Source organism: Ruditapes philippinarum, unplaced genomic scaffold (genome assembly GCF_026571515.1).
Source record: "Ruditapes philippinarum isolate M1 unplaced genomic scaffold, ASM2657151v2 ctg822_1_1_1_1, whole genome shotgun sequence".
Taxonomy (NCBI): domain Eukaryota; kingdom Metazoa; phylum Mollusca; class Bivalvia; order Venerida; family Veneridae; genus Ruditapes; species Ruditapes philippinarum.
The window spans coordinates 239,611-265,086 of record NW_026852739.1 but is presented as its reverse complement, the minus strand read 5'-3'; the positions used below and the strand labels follow the sequence as shown (position 1 = coordinate 265,086).

The window sequence follows — 25,476 nt, the reverse complement described above, 5'->3', positions numbered from 1 at the left end:
CCTTCTGGGGTTTGAACCGACGCCCCTCAATTTCAATGTAGTTTACAAGCGATTCTAGCCTATTTGAATACCCTTCAAAGTGGAGGTAATGCATTACCCATGGTCTACCTTAATATATAATCGAGGTAATGGTTAATCAAACAACGTATTCATTTTCCGTCTATTTGCTGACTTTGCCTTTTGATAATTCGATAGAAGGGTTTACAATTGTCCTACCTGTAGGTTTTATGGGATGTAAAAATTACCATCCTCGTCTATGTGTACGTAAAAACTTTTGTTAAACAGGGCTCCAACTAAATTTCCTCAAAACGAACACTGAATTGTTGTGAGGCCTCCAACAAATTGCATGATGATATAATAAGTGTTTTGGCTTCCTTCTGAAAAACATATAACAAGAATGTTTTGCGTTCCTTCTTTTAAATTATTAATTTAGGTGAATTAGATGTTATGTGGTCTCAGACCATGTCCTAAGTTTATTAACTAACTCTTTTAAAAAATAGGAAACAATATGTTAAAAAAAGTTCTTTCAAAGGTATTTATAAAGGGGTTCCTCAAGGTTCTCTCCTAGACCCTGTATTATTTAACATATTTATCAATGATGTATTTTATTTTGTTCACAAATGTGATCTTTATAATTATTCAGATGACAACACTCTATCATGCAGTGATAGAAACATTGACAATATTGTTGAATTATAGAGTCTGAAAGTCAGTCATTTATAAAATGGTTTTCGGACAATCATATGAAAGCAAACCCCGACAAATTCCAGGCTGATCAAAATATAAGTTTCAATTTGAATGGTAGTACAATCCCATTTGATGAATCTGTTAAAGTTGTAGGGGTAACTTTTGACCTTTAAACCTTCAAATTTGATAAACATATTTCTGACATTTGTAAAAAAAAAGCCTTTTAAAAAACAACTCAACGTGCTAAAGAGAATAGGTAAAATTTTATGTAAATTAGGAAAATTAAACATAATTACATTTATACTAGCAAACTTTAATAACTGCCCCCTAACCTGGCACTTCTGCGGAGAAAAGTACAAAAAAAGTTAAAACTACAGAAAATTCAAGAAAGAGGACGACGATTCATTTATAATGATTTGTTTCTAAAATAGTTCATTTTTACAAAGTGTTGTTTATAACTAATCAAAAACTTTAACGGTACCCTTTCCATCTGAAGAAAACTTAAATCAAAAGCTTATTTTCATTCAAAAGACAATAAGTATTTTGATACAAATCGCCGATCGCTGGTAGTTTTAACTCCTTTGGAGTTTATTTTATTCTTTGGGGCAATAGTTAAAAAAAATCCGGATAGAACGCGGAATTTTCAAAATATTTTCATATATTTATTGGGTTATTATCAAATTGAAAAATTATATTAATTAAATGATAAATAAATCTGAAAGAAATTAAAGAGTAGGTTTCTTGTGTTAATTATCTGTTATAGTAACATGTATACACATTAGATAGAACATATTTAATTGTCACACATTTTCGCGACAAGTTATGCTGAATTTTAAATTTTTGATAGAAATTACTCTTTATGACCGAATTAACTAGTATATTTACTAGCAACATGACGTTAATAAGTTATTTTCATGCAAGTTTTTAGGCAGGTCACATATTGTATATTCTTTACAAAATAGGAAATATGATTATGATGACGTGTTTCAACAAGTTTGTGTTTCTCTTTTTAATTCTATGTAATTTAATTGTCAAGGTTCAGAGAATCCGGGTCAGCTCGGCCCTAAAACATACTCGGCCCCCGAGTCAGCTCGGCCCTATTCCAACTCGGCACGGGTCAACTCGGCCCACTTTTAACAATGGGTAAAGGACATCAAAGGACTCCTATTGTCATGGGCTATTATTATTTATTATCAATCAATGTGTATGTTAAATATACCGATTAATTATTATTAATGATAATTATGATTGACTTATTCATTCAAATTTGATTAGTGACCACCTGCAATTAATTAGAAAAAATATGAAGTAATTTTATCAATCTGTTCATATTTTTTCTTCCCAGGTTCGATAATCGTGCCTGTGTCTATATTAATTTTATAGAATCTGCAAGACAAATAAATAACTTTTTTTTTCTAAATATACTTTATTTCAGCAGAGGTACAATGTACAATTATATAATAATAATAAGATATTTCTTATTATTCATTTACCTTAACAACATGCAAAGCAAAGTAAATACGTTATAGGCCTATATATTTTTGTAAAGTGGGCCGAGTTGACCCGTGCCGAGTTGACTCTTTTCCGGTTCAGAACTTTTAACTATTTTAGGGGAGATGATGTGTAAGTGGCTGGATAGCTCAATTGGTAAAGCTTTGTATGGCATTATGAGGGTCACGGGTTCAAGTCCTGTCAGGCTGCACATTTTTCTCGCCCTGTTACATTTGGCGCCCAACAGGGGATCGTGGCTGAATATTGCACAGAGATAAATTTACATTGCTCTGTAACACAGGGGTGTGTTAGTGAAAGGTGTGAGAAAAAGTAAAAACCTGAAAATGAACATGATCAGGACAGTAAGAGACATTGAAACTTCAAGTCATTGTTAAAATGTTTTTATTAGTAAGGGTGAAAGAAAGATTTAAAAGTAAAAACACAACAAGTCAACTAATACTGTATCTTAACCACTACCTGTTTGTATTGATCTAGATCAGACAGGGTGACAATGTTCATTGGGAGTTAATTCCAAAGTGTGAAACAGGGGGAGGGGGGAAAGATGAGAACTTATGGTAGTCTGATGTAACCTGTATTTTCCTTAGAGAGAGGGGATGCATATGTCTAGTAAGCCTAGATGGAGTTTTAATGTAGGTGGGAAGGCTAAAAGCTACTAGATTATGGTAAATTTAAAAAAACATAATAAGTCTGAAGTCTCTTAGAACTTTGCGATGCTCGAGAGAACACCAGCCAAGATCTTTCTGCATGTCTGAAACTGAAGACAAGGGGGAGTAACCCTGTTTTATCCAGCGTATTGCTCGTCTTTGGACCATCTCTATTTTTATGCTCCCCGAAAAATTTCGGGGGAGCATATAGTCGACGCCTTGTCCGTCTGTCTGTCCGTCCGAGCAAACATTTTGGGTTTAGAGGCTATATAACAGTAAAGAGAACAATAGGTTCATTCCGTGATCAAAGGGTTTATGGGCTAGTAGCCCTTAAGAAAACAAAGAAAATAACAATGAAAATAGCCCCTTAACCCTAAATGTTGGAACGTCCGTCCGTTGTCTTGTCCGGAGCATAACATGAAAACCCTTGGAGATAATTTGTTGAAACTTCATACAGTGGTAGAGGGCATTGAGGGGGAGTGCAGTGTCAAAAAACCATAACTCTATTTTGCCCGGTTTTTAGCTCGACTATTCGACAAGAATAAGTAGAGCTATTGCAGTCACCCGAGCGTCGGCGTCGGCGTAACCACTTATGTTAAAGTTTTTGTAATAGTTCAAATATTTTCAAAGTCCATAGACATATGGCTTTGAAACTTTGCACACTTGTTCACCATCATGACCCCAACCTGTAGACAGGAGGAGGTAACTCTATCAAGCATTTTGACAGAATTATGCCCCTTTTTCGACTTAGAATTTACGTTAAAGTTTTTGTAATAGTTCAAATATTTTCAAAGTCCATTGACATATGGCTTTGAAACTTTGCACACTTGTCCAACATCATGATCCCAACCTGTAAACAGGAGGAGGTAACTCTATCAAGCATTTTGACAGAATTATGCCCCTTTTTCGACTTAGAATTTACGTTAAAGTTTTTGTAATAGTTCAAATATTTTCAAAGTCCATTGACATTGGCTTTGAAACTTTGCACACTTGTTCACCATCATGACCCCAACCTGTAGACAGGAGGAGGTAACTCTATCAAGCATTTTGACAGAATTATGCCCCTTTTTCGACTTAGAATTTACGTTAAAGTTTTTGTAATAGTTCAAATATTTTCAAAGTCCATTGACATATGGCTTTGAAACTTGGCACACTTGTTCACCATCATGACCCCAACCTGTAGACAGGAGGAGATAACTGTATCAAGCATTTTAACAGAATTATGCCCCTTTTTCGACTTAGAATTTACGTTAAAGTTTTTGTAATACCTCAAATATTTTCAAGGTCCATTGACATTTGGCTTTGAAACTTTGCACACTTGTTCACCATCATGACCTTAACCTGTAAACAGGAGGAGGTAACTCTATCAAGCATATTTTTACTATCAAGCACTAAGAATATATTCGAGCGTTGCTGTCCTACCGACAGCTCTTGTTGAATAATCTCCCCTTATAGAAAAATCTTGTCCGTGGCATAACTCTAAAACTATAAGAGATATCAAGATGAAACATTGTAGGTGAATAGATCTCAATGGGTAGATGTGCAGTGCATAAGAACAATAACTCTTTTTGTCCTATTTGTGGAGTTATTGCTCTTTGTTAATTTTAACACTTTGAACTTTGTCCGGAACATAACTCTAAAACTATAAGAGATATCAAGATGAATCATTGTAGGTGAATAGATCTCAATGGGTAGATGTGCAGTGCATAAGAACAATAACACTTTTTGTCCTAATTGTGGAGTTATTGCCCTTTGTTAATTTTAACACTTTGAACTTTGTCCGGAACATAACTCTAAAACTATAAGAGATATCAAGATGAAAAATTGTAGGTAGATAGATCTCATTGAGTAGAGGTGCAGTGCAAAAGAACCATAACTCTGTTAAGCCTCATTTTTGAATTATCTCCCCTTTTAGAAAAATCTTGTCCAGGACATAGCAGTAAAACTATAAGAGATATCAACATGAAACTTTGTAGGTAGATATATCTCAATGGGTAGATGTGCAGTGCACAAGAATCATAACTCTGCCTAGCCTAATTCTGGAGTTATTGCCCTTTGTTTATTTTTACTTTTTGAAGTTGTCCGGGACATAACTGATTAACTCGGAAATTATAAGAGATATCAAGAAACTTTGTTGGTTGATAGATCACATTGATTAGAAGTGCAGTGCAAAGAACAGTAACTCTGCCTTGCCGAATTTTGGAATTATTGCACTTTGAACTTTTTCAAGGGACATAACTCTGAAACTACAAGAGGTGTACTTTCCTGTGTCCAAAACCTATTCGGGGAGCATCACCCGGCTCAAACTGGGCTCTTGTTTTTGGATGTTTGACTGTTGAAAATGCTTTTCCATTTGCCCTGCTTACGTTCCCTTATGAGTGAATCTATTATTTTCTGGTCTAGGTATTAAACAGTGAACGATGTCTGGCGAGGTTGATTTAGCTTCAAAGTTGCATACATGGGCAGTGAAGGAGATGCATTTCTATTCACAAGGAGCATCAACAAGTAGCAAAATACCAACTGTGGAAGACTTTAAAATGTAAAAGATTTGTTGTAGATTTTGTTGATTAATGGTTAAATATAGCTACATTTTTGTGCCCCCTTTTTAGAGGGGGGGGGGGGCATTTAGATTTACCCTTGTTCGTTCTTATGTGTCACACATAACTCAAAAAGTATTTGACCTAGGGTCCTGAAACTTTACAGGAATGTTGATCAGCATGTGTACCTGGGTATTTTCGTGTCAATATTTTTAGATTTATTGTCCATGATTGACATAGTAAAAATTTTGCAATTTTCAACTTGTGTCGCACTTAACTCAACCGCCTCCGTGGTCAAGGGGTTAGAGTCGATGACTTCTAATCCAGTTACCTCTCTGGCGTAGGGTTCGATCCCCGGGAGATGCTTTGGTAGTTTAGCGCGGAGGAAGGTAGTCTAGTACTGGTGTATTTAAACTCTCTATGAACGACGGTTAGGAAACTACCCGCCTATATGACTGAAATTCTGTTGGGGAAAGGCGTAAAATGTAACAAACAAACAAAAAGTATAAAAAATTTGACCTAGAGTCATGAAACTTTAAAGGAATGTTAAGCCACAGCATTAGATGTTGTGCACCTGGGGTTTTGCTTGTGGATTTATCCATATTTGTAGAGTTATTGCCCTTGATTTAAGTTACTAAAATTCGTTTCATTATGTTGTGTTATTTGTTCCTTGAGTGCTTGAGTTAGAATCAATCAACTTTGCAGGAATAATGAGCAACATCACTTTGAAGCTATGCACCTGGGATTTTGCTTGTGGATTTTTTTGTAAAATTTTGTAAGAGTAATTGCCCTTGACTTAGTATAAATTTGCAATTTTCAACTTGTTCATACATAGCTCAAAAGTATTTGACCTGTAGGCCTGAAAGTTTACAAGAATGTTGGTCAGCATGTGTGCTTATGCACCTTTGGTTTGGCTTGTGGATTTATTCAGTATTTGTAAAGTTCTTCAATGCCCTTTACTTAATAAAAGATGTTTAGTTTTCAACTTGTGGCATATGTAGTCCAAAAAATATTTGACCTAGACTAGAGTCATAAGATTGACAAAATAGTGGAGTGTGGGGGCACCAGTGTCCTATGGACACATTTCTAGTTTTGAATAATTTAGCCTGCAGATTTGTATTAGTTTTTTCTGTACTATATCTTCCCTAGTTCATATGAAAGGTATTTACCTCAACTTAATACTTATTATCATATGCCTTTTAGCAAGGTGCACAGCCCTTTGCACAAAAATTTTAAGAATAATACCTATTTTGATAATTGGGGTATGCCATATTCAATATGGTATTAGAAATTAATTAGTTGAGCATGACGTCTCCAATGACAGCATTTATGTTATAACAATGATACTGTTGAACAATTCCTCTGATTCTGGTATCTTGCTTAAGAGTCTTAATCTGTCTGTGTTGAAAAAATTAATTGCCATGCAAAAAATGGAATTCATGAATATGCAGAAATCAAAAGTTGCTTAATCTTTAGCGGCAAGCTAAAAAAAAAAAAGAAATCAGTTCTTCAACCTTGTTGTACCCCAGACAACAATGACACAAATTTGAATTATTTTTTTCAGGTTATGTAAAGGTCCAAATGCAGCTATATGGAAATGGGTAATTGCACATGTGTATTCTACTGAGTAAGTTACTTTTAACATTGTTTTTTGCTACACGATATTGAAGTTTCCCACAGTGTAGGATTACGTGATATTCCCAAACTGCGTCAATTTGTGATAATTGATTTAGCTGGGCTTTGTGTTGAACTTGTCCTTTGGAGATCTTAAAAGATTCAATAATAAAGTTAGAAGTTGAGCTCTTACAACAGAGTATAGCAGTCTGGTCAGACAATGTATATGTGCACGCAAGCTTTGCTTCATATTGGTGACAAAGCATAATTGCATTTGCTTCCAACAGAGTTTTAATTAAACAAGCTAACAGTCTTAAGTGAATGGCAATGCAGGCTGGTCTGGCTTTGGTGTTTCTACTGATTGCACAGACAAAATATTGTCAGTTAACTTTCACAGAATACAATAGAAGACTATAATTACTCACACTGTTTCAAATAAAAATGTTGTTGGATCTATAAGAGAAATTAGATTGTTTTTGATGAGTGTTGGCATATTTATGGGGGGAAAAGATCAGCATCAATAAACTGTATGAAGTTCTCCCAGTTGCTACATAGTTTTAGAGTACAAAAATGTAGCAAAGTTTGTCATTCGGATGCCATCAAAAGCTGGTTTTACCCATTTACCATACCAAGTTTGGTAGTCTGACATATATATTTGAATCTTTACCAGTGGTCCAAATTGCTCAGGTTTTACTTGTGCCAGGAATGTTTAAGGCTGGCTTTTCAAATTTGTAGTGCGAAAAAATTGCTCAAAAAATGGTTTAAACAGTCATTTTTGTGGCACATAATTTTATTGAATGAGTTAAAATAGATTTATTAAGTTGAGGTTAAGAAATTTTCTTATTTCAGCGTTTTTTTTCCCTCTACTTTGGGAATGGTGCCAGTACCAGATTGATTAGGAAAAAAATGCTTTATTTTGACTTAAATTGGGGAAGGGGAATTTATGCATTTTTCAGCTTCAAATAAGATTGGTCATCATGAATAAACATAGCTAACAGCTCCCATTGTCCAGGTAAAACTATTGAGTGGTGATTTATATGAATATGTTGAATTTAAATGATTTCAGAGAAATCACTTGGCCTTGTGGGAATTTTCAACAGCCATTTTGGGAATTAAAACATTAGAAATTGGGAATTTTAATGTCTATTTTCTATTGGGAACAGTACCCATTTAGGGTAGTAGTTATATATAGAAAAAAACACTGAATTTAAAAGTATTGGAAATTCAACGTGTTTTTCTTGTAGATATAAGAATGCAAAAACAATAATGAAGTAATTAATCATTCTGTTGCAGGACTGTCAGAACAGTGAAAGGAAATCTTGCTCTGTATCCTTTACTAATATATAAATTGTGTAGTTAAGTATTTACAGTTGTTTTGGAATTTATTGTAATTCAGAACTGTATAAGACAAATATACATGTATTTATAAATATTTATAAAGTTCGTGTTAACTTTTATAGATTTTCTGATATTTGTATTTTCCCCGTTTAGAAGGAAGGGGCATATAAGTTTTTCTTGTCCAGCCCTTTCGGTCATGCTTTTTGTGTTTACACTAACAACCAGTGGAATGTTAGGGCATCAGTCTCCTATGGACATGTTTCTAGTTATCTCAATTTCAAACTTTGTGTGCCTACTGTAAATCCTTAATTGCCCCTGTTGTAATAATGTTACAAAAATTATGATTATTTTCAAAATGTATTTTATTATCTTTTGGGGGAATGAAGCATTTCAACTTATCTTGAGCTAATTATTTGCACCAAATAGGCAAAATATATTTATTTGGTGTAATTCTTTGCCTAAATCCATTATGAAATCTTAACATAGTAATCAGGAAAGCAAAAACTTCCAGTCAGTCATATAGGGTGAAGTATGGAGAGAAGGAAAGTCAGTATGAGCAGACCAAACATGACTTACTGGCCAAGAGAGCTTCTCTATCAGGGGAGATAACTACAACACTGAGAGATATTGGCCACTTAGAGCATGAAATAGACAGAATTACCACAGATATATCAGAAACAGGTACAGGAAGTTACATTTAAATTGTGATTTTTTAGTAGAAATTTATTATTATTCTATATGATATTAAGACTGATGGACATCAGGAATGTAGTACTTAGTTCATGATGTGACAGTTATTATGACTGTGGTCCGGTGCCTATTTTCATTAAAAGCTGTTTGATTTCGCACCCTACAGTTGCTAAGGTATAGAAATTATTAAACAAAAAAATAATAAGAAATAAAAGTTATTTTATAAATTTTTCAACAATAAAAAAACTGTCTTAGAACGGATTGTATCCACATCAGTGCCCAATTTATCATTCTTGTATGTTTGAAATAAAGTCAGCGTTTATGAATGAGTTGTATGCTTAGGATGACGTCATTACGCAGCTTACGGATTGGCGCCGTTTTGTCAAATTATTTATTAACTGTTATGGATCAAATCTGTGGCATTGAGTATGTGCGATATCATTTCGGTATTGTATGAAAAGAAAACATTATACGAACTGAAAATAATAATAAAAATGCTTTTTTATTTTTGCTTTAAAAGGCTTTGTAAACTATATAATTGACGGAGAAAATATAACAGCTGCATATTCAAGTAGTCCCTAACCAGTGTTTATTGGCATTTTAACACAAGTTTTTTTCTTCTTTGTCTATAGTGACAAAATCATGAGGATGGTTAGAATTATAATTAGATGATTGCCACACTTTACAGTACAACTTATTATTTAAAACTTGTTTCAGAACATAATACCAGAAAAAAGAAGGAGAAGTAAAAATCCGACAAAGAGCCCTTTTAAGGCTTACCCAAAGTTGTACTGATATGATGTCACAGTATGGGAATATGGGAATTTTTAAGTGAAACAATGTGCAGGGGCCCCCCCTTTTTGGTTTTTTTTTCAACATTTTTTTTTTTGCTTAACCCGTTAATTGCTGAAACCAAAAATATTTGGGCTTTTATTTAAGTATTCGCCTTTGCCCCTATTATTCAGGGGTGTCTGTCATTTGTGATTTCAATATAGAAAATTTTTAATATTAAAAGCAAAACCATGTCTAAAAAGTCTAAAATGGGAAGGATTTATTCAGAGAAATGCTAACTTGTTTATATTAGAAGAATATTTTTGTTTGACTTCATTTATAGTTAGTTATACAGCATGATTTAAAGTAGGGATGGCAACGAGTAACTGGTTAACCGAGTACTCGATCGAACGTCCGAATATCGGTTAACAATATTGATATTCGATTACTCGTAAAAAAAATATTTAATTTCTACTTTTTTTGCGCTTTAGAAAGATTAGTTCAGAAAATCGGAAATGTACACATATCTGTACAAATACTTGTTAAATGCAATCAAAACATCCTTGCAGAGGTGTGAAAATGATATCGTAAGTTTAACGAGGCGATCAGCAGTTTGACACGCATATGGGATTGAACACAGTCCTGTGTCGTTTACGTCATTCGGCCTCTTATGATATTTAATCACCTTTAAATATTAGACAGTTTGTAGCCGAAACTTGCTAATTTTAAAAACGTAAATATATACGGAATATTATGTTGTAGCTTTGTATTTTTCTACGAGCAGCGGTGGAAAAATTGATATCTGGCAAGACCGAAGGTCGAGCGAGATATCAATTTTCCAACATTGCGAGTAGAAAATTGCATAGGCTCAGAAAGCTACTACAACATAATTTTCCTTTTATTATATACCTTTTTGTTTGAATTATAAATGATTTTCATAATACTACACTTCTATAAGAAATTTCAGAAAATGAAATGAACCTGTCAAAAAATAAATATATGACCGACAGATGAATACATAATTTTTGCAAAACCAGCCGCCACGCCTTTTATAATTTTGGTTTCCGTTTCCAAATGCTACGTTTATACACAGCTAAGATTGGAACCAACGTCAGAAATAGTCCGGCACTTCCATATATGGCACCGTATTTGCCACTAACATAAATACGGAATTTTCTATCCGTTGAAGCGTATTTGCACTTCATGTTCATCCTGTATTTTAGGGAGAAAATTTGTATTCTTATGTTTATATTTATATATGTATTTCTTGCAGTTCTATCTATAGTTACTAATTCTATGAATTAAAATAGAAAACGAAAGTAGCATGCAGATGGTGTTGATATTGTGTGATAAAACTTTAAAGATCATTGGAAATCATCCGAGTAACGGAGTACTCGATCGGAAAAATGACCGAGTACTCGAGTATTGATTTTGATATTTGTTGCCATCCCTAATTTAAAGCAATATGATAAAAAAAGGATCTGTATCAAGTTTAACAAGCAAGAACCTAGCTTAAATATATAAGAAAATGTGTATACTTTAATGAGGCCAAATGAGTAGAGCTAGTCTTAGAATGTTTCATTATATATCTTCATGATTTAAGTCCCAATTAGTTTTACATGTTATTAGCAAAATAGTAAACTTGGCAAGTAAAAATTTTCAAGTCCATTTAAAATATTAAATGTGGTAAAGGTTAATGTTGTCAAGCAGGGTTGACATGAACATGATGTTAAGTATTAAAATTAAGGAATTGGTTTGCAGGGTTTTACATCTCTTTGAAATTTTAGGGGTCCAGTGGATGCACAGCCTAGAAAAGTAGGGGTCCAGGCCTGAATTTTAGGGGTCCAAAATTATATTCACTATAAAAGACTATGAAGACCACTCTATTTTGCTTAAAATCGTTTATTTACTCTGTAAGAAATATGCATGTATATTGTACTGTTTTCATAAGAAGTATATGATTTCAATATCTTTTATCACTAGGTTTTTTATAGCATTTTAGTAGCCCTTTACAATAATATCATGTGCTATTTCCAAGGCTTATAAGTCTTTGAGCGGCTGGAATGTCAAGTTTTAATAGTAGCATATTTTGTTATTGACAAGGTGATTACACCAAGAGACTGAAAATTTGTACTGATCTATTTGTAAATATTTTAGCTGAACAAGTAAACACACAATAGATATCTTTACAGACCAGTCAGCTAAATATGTTGCGTTTTTAAAAATATCATAAAACAAAAGGCTGACAAAACCGCTTTTGCACCTCCTCATAAGCTGGGACATACTTGATGTCCCAGTCATAAGTTAAGTTCGCCGAAACCATTATATTTATAACACCAACGATAATAACATACCCAGTGACTTAATTTCTAACACTTTTTCATATAACACTTTGCAAAAAGCACTGCATTTTTTATTATCGCTGTTCATGTACAAAATACAATCGCCGAACTGGTAGATCGACATTGGATACGCTAACAAATAGTAATTGCTTGTTATAAATAGTCCGTCTAAATATAGCAATAGAAAAACCAAAAACAGCTACAAAAAATAGATTTTACGGTAAACGTCATCAGTAACTGTAGCTTGCACGTTAAACGTCATCAATTTCTGCAGCGGGCACTTGCAAATAGCATGCACAGTAGATTTCAATTATGTTAACTTCCGAATAAACAATGCAAGCATTAGGTTTAAATGGAATTTTATGAGCTTCGAGAAGAAAGAGATAAAATCATGTCGGGTCAGAAACAATAATATCTATTGTCTAGAATTATTTTTGTGCGTACACTTGGACGCAGGTGGATAACTTATATGCGTACATGTCAAAATTTATGCGTATAGGGACGCAGAATTCTGCGTCCCGTAAAACCCTGGGTTTGTTTTCAGTTTAAGGCCATATAATGTTCAATAATAAATTGTATTACAGGAAAACATTAGAGAGAGAAGAATATTACAGTAGGGAAACAGCTGACCAAGATCCTGACAGTGACTCCGATACACCAGCCTTAGAAACAGCTTCATGTGTATGTAACTTATCCTTTATCTTTTTGTTTTCAAAAAACCCATCACCTGCTGAATGCATAAATTAACTAAAATTAATTTTTGGGATATCAAGATGAAAAATTTAGTCGCAGTCATCAAATTTAAGATTTTGAATTCACTGGCCCGAATTCGAGTTTTGAATTTATTCTACTATATATTTAACTAAATTTTCTTAAAATTTACATTAGCACGAACTAATTTACACTGGCCATGGGCCACTGGGCCAGTGCTAAATTGGATGACTGTAGTCCTTCTGATAATAGTCTAGTCTCTTTACTGGCTAGCCTGTCTATGCTCGTGACAAAGGCTTGTTACTTTCACTTTACTGGTTAATGTTTTAATCCCACATTAGGGAAATTAAATAAAAATCTTTCATGTGATTAAGCTATATAATTACATAACAGAAGGTCACTGATTCGTTCTGTCAAAGTGCTCATTGTTTCAGGCATAATATAATACTTATGTAATATATATCGTGGGTCATCTTTCACAGATAGATGATGTAGCCACCATTATATGTAAATCTCCATGATTCTTCTGATTAAATGTGCCGAATGTTTGGGCAACACTTACATTTTAAAGTACATATATCGGTGATGCTTAGTTGCTTTCTGCACTTGAGGTTTTAGTTTTAAAGATTATAAATAATGTTTGTCAGAGTTGATATTTGCCTGTAACTGATCATTTTAAATTAGAAGTACACTGATTTGATCATTGAATACCTTTATAATCTATTTATAGAAACATGTGAGGGAATGTTGTGAGGAAATTGGAGGGTTTCTACAGGACACATTAAAAGGTGCTTTCAGTGGAGATAAATCTCAATTGTAAGTTTGAGTTTGAATTTTGTTAATTCAGAATTATACATATTGCTTATATCCTTCCAGATGTACATTTATCAGTAGTGTTAAAATGTTATTAATGAATTTGTCTTAATTTCATGTTTTTGAATGATATTTTGCAAGATTAAAATTATAACCTCAAATATAAATAAGATTAATAACACTTTTGACTACAAATAGTTATATAATTGTCCATTGTGAGTGTTATGTTAGTAGCCCATTGTGGAAAAGTATGTTGTAAGTTTTTAATGTCTTTACAAAGTAATATATCTGGATTTATCAACATGGACATTAAAGACATGAATTCACATCCGAGACGAAACATGATAATTAGCCCTCTATTTACACATTGTGTAGAAATTGGTAATAACTGATTAGTTATCCTGAAAAACTGGTCAAGTGGACAGACTACTGATATTTGACAAAAATTGAGTTTAAAAAAATAATAAATTGATTAATCAAACTAATGGGTATTTTATTTGTAAGTCCACACTCATACTTTTGCTTGACAAGTAAATATACAGACTTGTCGGCATAACATCCATAATGTTTCATCATGATTTACTTAGAGATTTTATAGGGAGTAACGGTGTATTGTGATTCAGTCTTGATACAATTTTCTGCCTTCAGTCTCTGAAAATACATTATAATAATCCAGATTTTTCATGCTTTAATACTTGGGGGTCACTAGATATATAAAGACATTCAAGTCTTATTCTGTAAAACTACGATGCACAGAACTTAAATAGTTGGTATGTAGCATTACCTTGTGGACCACCACAAAACTGATTCATGTCATATTCATACCCCTTGGGTCAATATTTGCCCCTCTGCTGGGGGTCACTCAGTAACTGATTTATGATTTACAGTGCTAAGAGGAAAGAACCATTATGGCAGAAGGTAGAACTGGTATCAGGGACTTTCTCTGCTGACCAAATACTGACCAGTCTGTTACATAACACTAGAGATACAACAGCCACCTTGAAGGCAATGACCAGTAAAGTGGACATCAGGAGGGATGCTCAAAATCTAAGGTATTACATTGTATATTCTAGAAAACTTGTATACATTGTAATTGTTATTGACATGGTGGATGAGGATCGGAAAACTCATACTTCAGAACCTGTCATACTGTCTAAAACTTTATTAGAAGAGTTCATTTTAAAATATCGTAATACATTTTTTTTTAAATTCATAAATTGTTAGGATGTTTGCTTTATCAGTTTATTCATGCACTAGGTATTCACTGGTTATTGTACATTTTATGTAAATAATCAACCAGGCTTGTAATTTCTAACATAGTTCACTTCTTATTCTGTCCTAGTTTGAGGAAATAAGTGCCATTTTATGACTTTGTGTAATAGAAATTTTGAATCTCAATGCCATTCATATAGTTGACAAGTCTCTTAAAATGACATAAAAAGAGTCAAAGATTTAAAAATATACTACATCACATTTTGTTTAAAGGAGCTCAACTGGGGTCAGAAATACTAAAATCATAAAATTTGAAATTCTTGCATAAATCAAGTGATACACTTAGATTGGAAAAAAAAATGTGCAAAGATAATAAAAAAATATACTCAAGAGTTAAATGAAAATTAATTTTTGCATGATTTAAGCCTGCTTTAAGTAAATGGTGTTCATTTCATGGTCATTTTACACAATATAAATAATTATTCTTGGAAGACAGAGTGAAGGAATGATCCTAAATATTGCCCTCAAAAAAAATATTTTCAGTTACTTCACCTCAGTGTGGTCCTTTTAAGGTTCTATTTTCTGACAAAATGTTATATATCTTTCCAGATTTAATACGAAACAAGCAAATTATTTGAGGTAACATCAAATATTAGAATGTTTATATGACATCAATATCATAATAATAACTTTATTTGAAAAGATGACATATTAAGAGGACATAGTAAACATACAACTTGTTTCCAATATGGCCTTCTATACATACATGTATATAAATAGAAAACTAAAATAACAATAAACAGCATTATAGTTACAACAAAGACTCTTACAAAAATACATAGCATTTGTATGGAAAGTATATACGTATAATTAGTAGCTTTATATAACTTTGGATATCCATCAATGTTAACAAAACAAAACAAAAGCACAAAATTACTATTGAAATCTTTTATAAAAAATTTTATTTTAAATTTTGAGTGCTTTAAGCTGTATTTTTTATTCACTACTTAGTTTGCTTGAAAATTAACTTCTTAAAACTCTGTATATAACTTATACTAATATATGTCACATCTACAGTTTCTCAAGATACATTTCCTTTATCTCATTAACGTTTTAAACACATTATTCTTATTGAAGGTCTTGATTTGATTTCAGTCCATGAAATATGAACATTTTATTGTTATTGTAAACAGTTGTGTGATGTAAACAATAGTTAGATATTGTAAACAATTGTTAGATATTAGTGTTTATATATTTCAGGTTTAAGTATGAACCAGGAGGAGATGTTAAGGATCTAGCTAAACCACCATCACTTCTTAGGAGTGTCCATCAGTTACTACAGGTATAATCATTGTGACTCTCATTCAGCTAAATTAGTGTATTGAACTTTTTGAAACCATCTATTTTTAGTATAATGACTTTAATATCAAAACTATAAAAATTGAGCCACATACATGTAAGAAGCCTGGTCAAACTGCATGACATATGTCTTTATTGTCACTGCTAGTATGTACATATTTTAATTGTAGGTTTCATATACATAATGATATATTTATAAGAATTGTTTTAGCTGTTGAAAATCTAATGGTCATAAGTAAATGACTGAATACACAAATATTAGTTTAATTATGTTGAATTGTAAAGGATAAGGTGGATGCTTATTTGTCTTAGGGGCACAGCACTGTTCTAGTTATACTTGGAAACAAGAATTTACAAGATGCAGAATCCGTAATCCATATATCCCTTTTACGGAAGGTTTGTGGTTCGACAATGTTGATATAACTTAAAATCCTCCAACAAAATAAATAAATATATCCCTTAAGTGCCTACTTGCATAAGAATCGTTTAAAAAAACTTGCTTAACATCATTAAACCCATAACAGTACATGAGTATTTGCTACATGTAAAATATTTGTTATTAAGTACTTTAGTAAGAAGTTGGCGTGCTTGAATATGATGTTTGCCTTATGAGTATACCTTGTTCATTAAACAACCTTCATCAATTTGACGTGTGGAAAGCAAAAGTGATGTAACTTCCTGGAAAAGCATAATCTTTTCACAACAGGTGTTCATTATTTATGTTTCCTCTGTAAATCATAAATAATATATTATGTACAACATTTGTAAAACATTGCAGGAGAGAACTAATGAGCATCTTCAAAGATTTATACAGTCACAGAAATATACAAATGAGGCGAGAAATTTAGAAGAATCTATTGTGGCTTTAAAAGGGCAAATAGAGAAACGATTGCAGAAACTGTTCTCACAGAAAAATGCAGATTTTGCATTAGCAAGGTAAGTTTGGTCTAAACTGAAAGTGTTCTAACTTTTGCCACCAGTATAGAGCCAGGCCAACTATGCAGACTAAACGGGTTTGACATTCTTGGTGGCTCTACTTTCATATTTTGATAATGAAACCCCTAAACTTTGAATGGTTTCTTCCAAATTCAGTCAAGCAAATCCATTTCACAAAATACATTGAAGCTGGTTTAAGGTTAATAACTGCTGAAAATGATTATTATTTAATTTTTATGCTCCCACAGAGTGGGAGCATAAAGCGTTGCACTTGTCCGTCCGAGTGTCAGTCCGTCAGTCCGTCCGTCAGTCCGTCCGTACGTCCCGAAATCTTGTGAACGCAACTCCTCTTAAACCGGATGGCAGATTTTGCTTAAACTTACAGGGATGAACAACCTTAATGTGTAGATGGTAGTAAAGGAAGGAATTTTCGCTGCGACCAAATTTAACAGAATTATGGCCCTTTGTTGATTTTTTCACTAGATACTATGAAGAAATTTTGTGAACGCAACTCCTCTTAAACCGCATGGCAGATTTTGCTCAAACTTACAGGGATGAACAACCTTAATGTGTAGATGGTAGTAAAGGAAGGAATTTTTGCTGCGACCAAATTTAACAGAATTATGGCCCTTTGTTGATTTTTTCACTATATACTATGTAGAAATTTTGTGAATGCAACTCCTCTTAAACCGCATGGCAGATTTTGCTTAAACTTACAGGGATGAACAACCTTAAGGTGAAGATGGTAGTAAAGGAAGGAATTTTTGCTGCGACCAAACTTTACAGAATTATGGCCCTTTGTTGATTTTTTCACTATATACTATATAGAAATTTTGTGAATGCAACTCCTCTTAAACCGGATGGCAGATTTTGCTTAAACTTCCAAGGATGAACAACCTTTATGTGATGATGGCAGTAAAGGAAGGAATTTTCGCTGCAACCAAATTTAACAGAATTATGGCCCTTTGTTGTTTTTTTCATTATATACTATGTAAAAATTTTGTGATTGCAACTCCTCTTAAACCGGATGGCAGATTTTGCTTAAACTTCCAGGGATTAACAACCTTAATGTGTAGATGGTAGTAAAGGTAGGAATTATTGCTGCGACCAAGTTTAACAGAATTATGGCCCTTTGTTGATTTTTAGTTTTCAACTTGTGGCACATGTAGTCCAAAAAAATATTTGACCTAGAGTCATAAGATTGACAGAACAGTGGTGTGTGGGGGCATCCGTGTCCTATGGACACATTTCTAGTTTATATTTATTCTTTGGGATGGGCCATATAGATAAGCCATGGGCCATATAGATAAGCCATTGTCCACCAGTCTTGTTGTAGTGCTGTCTGACAGTAGAATGTGTGTGCCCTATGAACCCATTTTCTAATTCTGAACTAATTTGTGAGATCAGACTTTCTTTTTGAATGAATTGTATATTAAACTAGTTAATTTATTTTGATTTCCTATTTGGAATTCCTAGAAAAACATGCAAAGATAAAGTAAAATTTGTTATCTAAATATTTAACTTGTTTATTAAGTGAACATTATAATTGTCTTCATATGAGATTTTATACTGAAATATTTCTTGTATTTTATGTAATTTTGAATTCTTCTTTTTTCAAAAACCACACAATTGTTTTTAATTGCAGGCAACAGATATGTAGCTAAATATACTTAAATATTTTGCACACAGTTTTATATCAGATTAACTGCCACAGTTTTTAACATGAGGCTTGACACATTAATAAGTGTCCTAATGGTAAATTATTGTTTTCTGCCTTTTAGCATGGAATTTAACTATATGTATTTTAAAAATAAATTCTTTAGTAACACAACACTATCTCTATAATGTATATCTATTGTAACATTAATGTATATCCATTGTAACATAATATTCAGGAATTTGATAGAGGCAGAGCTAGAGTTAGATGGATACAGGGCATCTCTTCACTGTCTAAACAGAGAGGGAGAAAGTTTAAAAGAGATTGTAGAGTCTAGCTTCAGAGAGAGGCAAGAACTTATAACAAAATATCACAGAATACAAGAGTTCCAGGAACTTACTGTAAGAATCTTACTTTAATTAACTTAATCATAATAGAAAATGTTAGAGTATATCTTTTTTAGCTCAACTATTCAAAGAATAGTGAAAGCTATTGTACACCTGTTGCATTACACTTTGCTAAAGATTTTGAGTGCAAGTTGGTATCTCCAAAACATTTGAAGGAAATGGGTTGAAACTTTGATTATTATACATATGGGGCACAGGTCATTTAACTCTGATTTACCTCTTTGCAGAGTAATGCCCCTTTTCTTACTGTCGAGCACAGAGAATAGTCTACCATGTTGTCTTATTAGTTGGCAAATTCATGGATCTGGGTCATAGAATTGAGATGGAGTACAAAGATAAGAAATCTCTACAATTGCTGATGATAGTTACTTGAAACTTTACATATGGCATTGTAATTGTAGCTTAGTAATCAAAACTCATAAGGGGCGTCCGTGGCCAAGTGTTTTGGGTCGTTAACTTCAAAACACTTTCCCCTCACAGGGTTCGAACATTCCGCTCATCGGCTTGTATTTACAAGTAGACATTGATGCAGGACGAGTACAAAATCGTTGTATGCTCGTCTGACAGGACGAGTGGAAATTTGCCATGAAATAGAAAGCTAGAATTCTTAAAATCAGTTTGTTTACACAGTGTTTCTTCCAGCTTTAATTTTCTTGGGGTCATTTCTGGCCCGCTGTATAAGGTTTAAGGGGTCACTTGAAAGTTTTGAGGGTCATGCCAAACCATTTATTTTATTAACCAAGAAATACATAGGAGAACTAGAACCACTATTTTATCAGCCCCTTCCCTGTAGTTCATTCAGTCATTGAAATATGAATAGATAAATAGAAAAGAAAATGTAGCATATAAACAATTTTGAAGAATCTCAATAAACAGAAAAAAAATCTTTAATGAATTTAATTACACCCAGTTAGCTCCATTCACAAGCCACTGTAATACATGTAGCTTAATAAATACATTACAACTTAACTTTTAATCAGCCAGTCAATTGTTTACACAGTTGCATTATCCATTCCATATTTGGTAGTATACGCTATATCACTAGCTGTACTATATACAGGTAAAATGTGTAATGAATTGATTGAAAGAGGGTTGTGTAAACAAGTTTGTTTTGAAAATTGGATAATAAGTTGATAGAAAAGTGGACAGTAATTGGATACTTTTGGGGTACATGAAAGGAATTTTGTATGATTGACGGACAATTAAAAGGTTTGAAGTCGTAAAAATAAAAGCAGTGCAAGATTTTTATTTGAATTTGTATAACAGTTTGCCATGGATTTGAAATAGTCATAATTTGAGATTTACTGTAAATTAATGGAGAATAAATTACTGGGTCACAGGAAACACACTAATTGAATCTCATTGTGTCAAGGTAGTAAAAAATGCGTCAAAAACTTGCTCTGGGAGAAACACTGTTTACATTCAACAATGAAAAACAGGAAACAAAGCTTGTGCCCTAGGTTATGTATAATTTGCGCACTTTATAAAGCTCTGAACGCATTGTTAATTGGATAAGGGTGTGACTTGAATGTGTTCGACAATGCTCTATACTGTGCACTTTTTATACATAACCTAAAACACAAGCTTTGTTTCCGGTTTTGGTTTGTTAAATTTATGCAAAGAAATTATGAGAATTTTTAGCGGTCTTTTGCATCGGCAAGGTACTATTGCATTGGCAAAGTTTATCTTGAAAATCGAGGCAAAAATACAGGAAGAGTAGCAAAGCATGCAGGACGTGGAGCTCTGAAAAGATTCTTCAATCCCTGCTTTAACGCTGTGGGTCCGAATCACGATAGGGACTTTGAATTCTTTCATGTTAGGAAGCTATCCAGCTAGCTTAAGGAACGTTGGTGGTTCTACTCAGGTACCCATTTATGCCTGAAATAATGCACGGAAACTCACCTGAGGTCTTCCTCCACCAGTAAAGCTGGAACGCCGCCATATGACCTATACTGTGTTGATGTGACGTAAAATCCAATAAAACAAAACAAACAAGACACATAACTCTTGTAGCATAATTACTGAATAATTCCCCTTTGTGAACTTATGGCTGTTTATTTTACTATCAAGCAAGGAGAATAGTCTTATATGCTGTAGATGGGATAACTCTTTGTAAAACATCATTTTATATGTAGCTGATAAGTACAAATGTAACTTACAAGTGTAAAGACTGTTGTTTGTGAAGATCAGGGACTATTATGATGATTTATTTTATATTTTCCAGGATAAGAAACAGAATGTTATACAAGTGTTGGTAAAACAGAATTTAAACTCTCAGTCCAGACTTGATTCTCAGATAGATGAGGTATATATAAATTCTGTATCATATTATGTAATTGTTATATAATTTAAATGGTAATGCCTATTCAAGTCACTGTTGATTATTCTTATATATTTCTGATTACAAGAGAAATAAAATTCTGCAAATTAATCTTTATTGATAAAGCATGTTCTCTATACATAATTACAAATTTTAGGGTAATAAATTTTAAAACGAAGCAGGCAGAAATATATGATGATTTATAAACTTCTGCTCGTTTTATAAAAATAAATAACATTCTTGCAGTTTATTATGTGACTTTAAATTTTCCAATGTTGAAATTAGTTGAGATGAGGTAACAAGACAATCCATAGAAACTGATATTGACCTTGATTCTAGCATTTCTAGGTGATATTTATGTACAGAAATCCTGATCATTAATCTGAATTTAACCATCTATGCTTCTTTAAATTGTTATACTATACAAATATGTTCCAATATAAATACAAGCTTGCATGAATATAATCCTTTATCACACACCCGTGCCGACTTTGCGACTCCGTAAATATGGTATTGCACGGCTGTGCATATATTTTGACGTGACGTCATTAGCGTTATGCAAACATAGTGTAAAGACGCGCTAAATGTTAGCATTATACTATAGGCGCGTCAATGAAAAATGACTCTTTTATCACTTTAAACGGTCTTTATTTTGGGTATGTGATAAAAAGAATATTAAATTCGTGTAAGTTCATTACTGATTTTATTGCACTTGTTGAATAAAATAATATTAAGCTCGCCACAGGCTCGCATAATGTAATTTTATTCAACTCGTGCAATAAATTCAGTATTTCAATATCCTCTATATATTTTGTGTTTGTATGATATAGCGATCCCATGCAAACCTCTGATAACGACTGAAATGTTTGAAAAGGGTTCAGAATGAATCTAGCAGCTGGTCTTATGATTGCCATTCAAATATATTTTTGTATAATTGTACATAACGATTAAATTGGGCTGTCATTGAATATCATGGTATCAATATTTCATTGATATTCAACATTGGATTCAATATCTATTCACAATTTAGAAAACAGGTACTATTTAAAGCCCATTTCACCCTTGTGTTTCTCTTTCCTTTTCTTGGCTATTTTATTTACAGATGACAGTGAAAAATAATAACAAGAAAACATTCATTTACTATGTTGATCTTATGATGACTTAAAGAAGCATGCACAAGACCATGATGACTTTTCATATGGTTTCCACTGTACTATTATATTGATATTAAGAGGATATTTTTTCGTTTGAGTGAAATATGGAATATATTTTCTCGAAACATGATAAAATGCCACATATTTTCACGAGCCGGTACAGCGAGTGAAAATATTTGCCATTTTATCATGTTGAGTGAAAATATATACCATATGTCACGAAAAATGAAAAAATAACCTTATTTTAATTTCATTATCAAAGAAAATGGTAACGAATCCCCTTGCTTGCTGCCAACTGCAATTGAACAGCGCGCAGTAATTTATGCGTAAGCATGCGCTGTTTGGCGCAACATTGTGACGTCATGTAAACAACTCTTTAAACGACTGTACAGCGTTAATTACTGAATTAAAGATATTGGCGTTCGGATTAATTTTCTTAGTTAAACCATTTTCTATCATGCTAGAATTCAAGAAAAGGTTGTTTTGTATTTATCAGATTTTTCAAACAAATCGGCGAAAGAAGTCCCTTAAAATAAATATGAGTTTTGACTCCGCCCACTTTCATATTTATATTTCATATTTATTTAAGAAAAAGAAATATATTTGACTGATATAGCACCATATTTCATGGGTAAAATTAAATAAATAGAGATATTGTCATTACTTGCCATTCAAGATTTTCCATTGTAAAATAACATAATAATATATATGATTACAGATAGACGAGTATATAGAGAGATCATTGATGTCACATCAGACACAGATTAGTACAGTATCTGGCAAGCTACAGGATTGTATCACACTAGAAGTGAACGAGTTTGCTAACTTAGCTCTACCATACCTCATGTTCTCACAGATAGAAAAGTAAGTAATTATGTTACCATTAAGCCAATATGATCGACCTTCAGGGATAGACATAATATTACTATAAAATTATGTCTAACCTTTTTGTATGTACATTGAAATTATGCATAAGATAATGATGTTAAATTTAGTAGGTTTATCACATTAATATACAATAAAATATTGATATACAATAAAATGTTATTATACAATAAAATATTATTATACAATAAAATAATATTGAACTAAAAGAAGGAAAAGTATGTTGACCAATCAACAAGTGAATAGAAGGCAAATATTACTTTGTATAATATATTTAGATTTTAGATTATTCGTAGCTGTTGTGAATGATTCAATTTATGGGCAAAATTAATGCAAAACACATGATTTATTTATCATCTTAGAACTACATGTAGAAGTAAAAAACATCTTAGAAGTAAAAGTGTAGGGATATAAGTTATATTTTCATTTGTGTTGAACACAAAATTGATCAAAACAAATAAATGTGACGTAAATATTGATATATAATTGCTATAAGGCTATGTTTTATTGTAGACATTATCTTGTTATTGTTTCAGTGCATTAAAGACAGCAGTATTAGATCTATCTATACATCAAACAAGTCCAGCGAATCTTAAACCTGCATTGATGACTGTACTACAATGCTTAAACTTTCAAAGTTTCCAGGTAAATTCAGTAACCTGTTACATACATAAATATGAATTTTCGCACCAAGACTGAAAGGTAAACATTGTGTATTTCTATGAGATGTTCAATTATAATTGATGTTCTCTGAATTGATGAAATCTTAGAATTCCAGGGTTCACACAGGTCTTGAAAAGTGCTTGAAATCTATCTTTGTCTTGAAAAGTGCTTGAATTGTGGGGGTCCTTGAAAAAGTGCTTAAAAATGGTTTGATTTCGGAAGAAGAAGAAAATCCTTAATTAATTAAAGAAGAAATTTAAATTATTTTAATTGAAAGGAAAACTCTGCTGAAAAAAACTTATTTATCCGTACATAATTATGTTACATATGTTATTGGGTACGAAATAAACAGAAAATATGTTCTATGTCATCGGTATTGCTTTTTAGCTCGACTATTCGATAAGAATAAGTAGAGCTATTGCAGTCACCCGAGCGTCGGCGTCGGCGTAACCACTTATGTTAAAGTTTTTGTAATAGTTCAAATATTTTCAAAGTCCATTGACATATGGCTTTGAAACTTTGCACACTTGTTCACCATCATAACCCCAACCTGTAGACAGGAGGAGGTAACTCTATCAAGCATTTTGACAGAATTATGCCCCTTTTTCGACTTAGAATTTACGTTAAAGTTTTTGTAATAGTTCAAATACTTTCAAAGTCCATTGACATATGGCTTTGAAACTTTGCACACTTGTTCACCATCATGACCCCAACCTGTAGACAGGAGGAGGTAACTCTATCAAGCATTTTGACAGAATTATGCCCCTTTTTCGACTTAGAATTTACGTTAAAGTTTTTGTAATAGTTCAAATATTTTCAAAGTCCATTGACATATGGCTTTGAAACTTTGCACACTTGTTCACCATCATGACCCCAACCTGTAGACAGGAGGAGGTAACTCTATCAAGCATTTTGACAGAATTATGCCCCTTTTTCGACTTAGAATTTACGTTAAAGTTTTTGTAATAGTTCAAATATTTTCAAAGTCCATTGACATATGGCTTTGAAACTTTGCACACTTGTTCACCATCATGACCCCAACCTGTAGACAGGAGGAGGTAACTCTATCAAGCATTTTGACAGAATAATGCCCCTTTTTCGACTTAGAATTTACGTTAAAGTTTTTGTAATAGTTCAAATATTTTCAAAGTCCATAGACATATGGCTTTTGAAACTTTGCACACTTGTTCAACATCATGACCCCAACCTGTAGACAGGAGGAGG

The 25,476-nt window shown here is 32.8% G+C and overlaps 1 protein-coding gene across 1 annotated transcript in view; it reads left to right on the top strand.

The window, feature by feature from the left end:
- Positions 1–1,271: 1,271 nt before the first annotated feature.
- Positions 1,272–25,476, top strand: part of LOC132722902 (HAUS augmin-like complex subunit 5) — a 43,531-nt gene continuing 19,326 nt past the window's right edge. The window contains exons 1-14 of the mRNA XM_060707517.1: positions 1,272–1,419; positions 5,247–5,382; positions 6,945–7,007; positions 8,288–8,320; positions 8,826–9,029; positions 12,720–12,816; positions 13,577–13,662; positions 14,547–14,711; positions 16,132–16,213; positions 17,009–17,166; positions 19,062–19,224; positions 21,455–21,535; positions 23,423–23,568; positions 24,126–24,234. Coding sequence (XP_060563500.1) covers positions 5,264–5,382; positions 6,945–7,007; positions 8,288–8,320; positions 8,826–9,029; positions 12,720–12,816; positions 13,577–13,662; positions 14,547–14,711; positions 16,132–16,213; positions 17,009–17,166; positions 19,062–19,224; positions 21,455–21,535; positions 23,423–23,568; positions 24,126–24,234 — 1,506 coding nt within the window. The 5' untranslated portion in view covers positions 1,272–1,419; positions 5,247–5,263. The remainder of the gene's footprint in view (positions 1,420–5,246; positions 5,383–6,944; positions 7,008–8,287; positions 8,321–8,825; positions 9,030–12,719; positions 12,817–13,576; positions 13,663–14,546; positions 14,712–16,131; positions 16,214–17,008; positions 17,167–19,061; positions 19,225–21,454; positions 21,536–23,422; positions 23,569–24,125; positions 24,235–25,476) is intronic.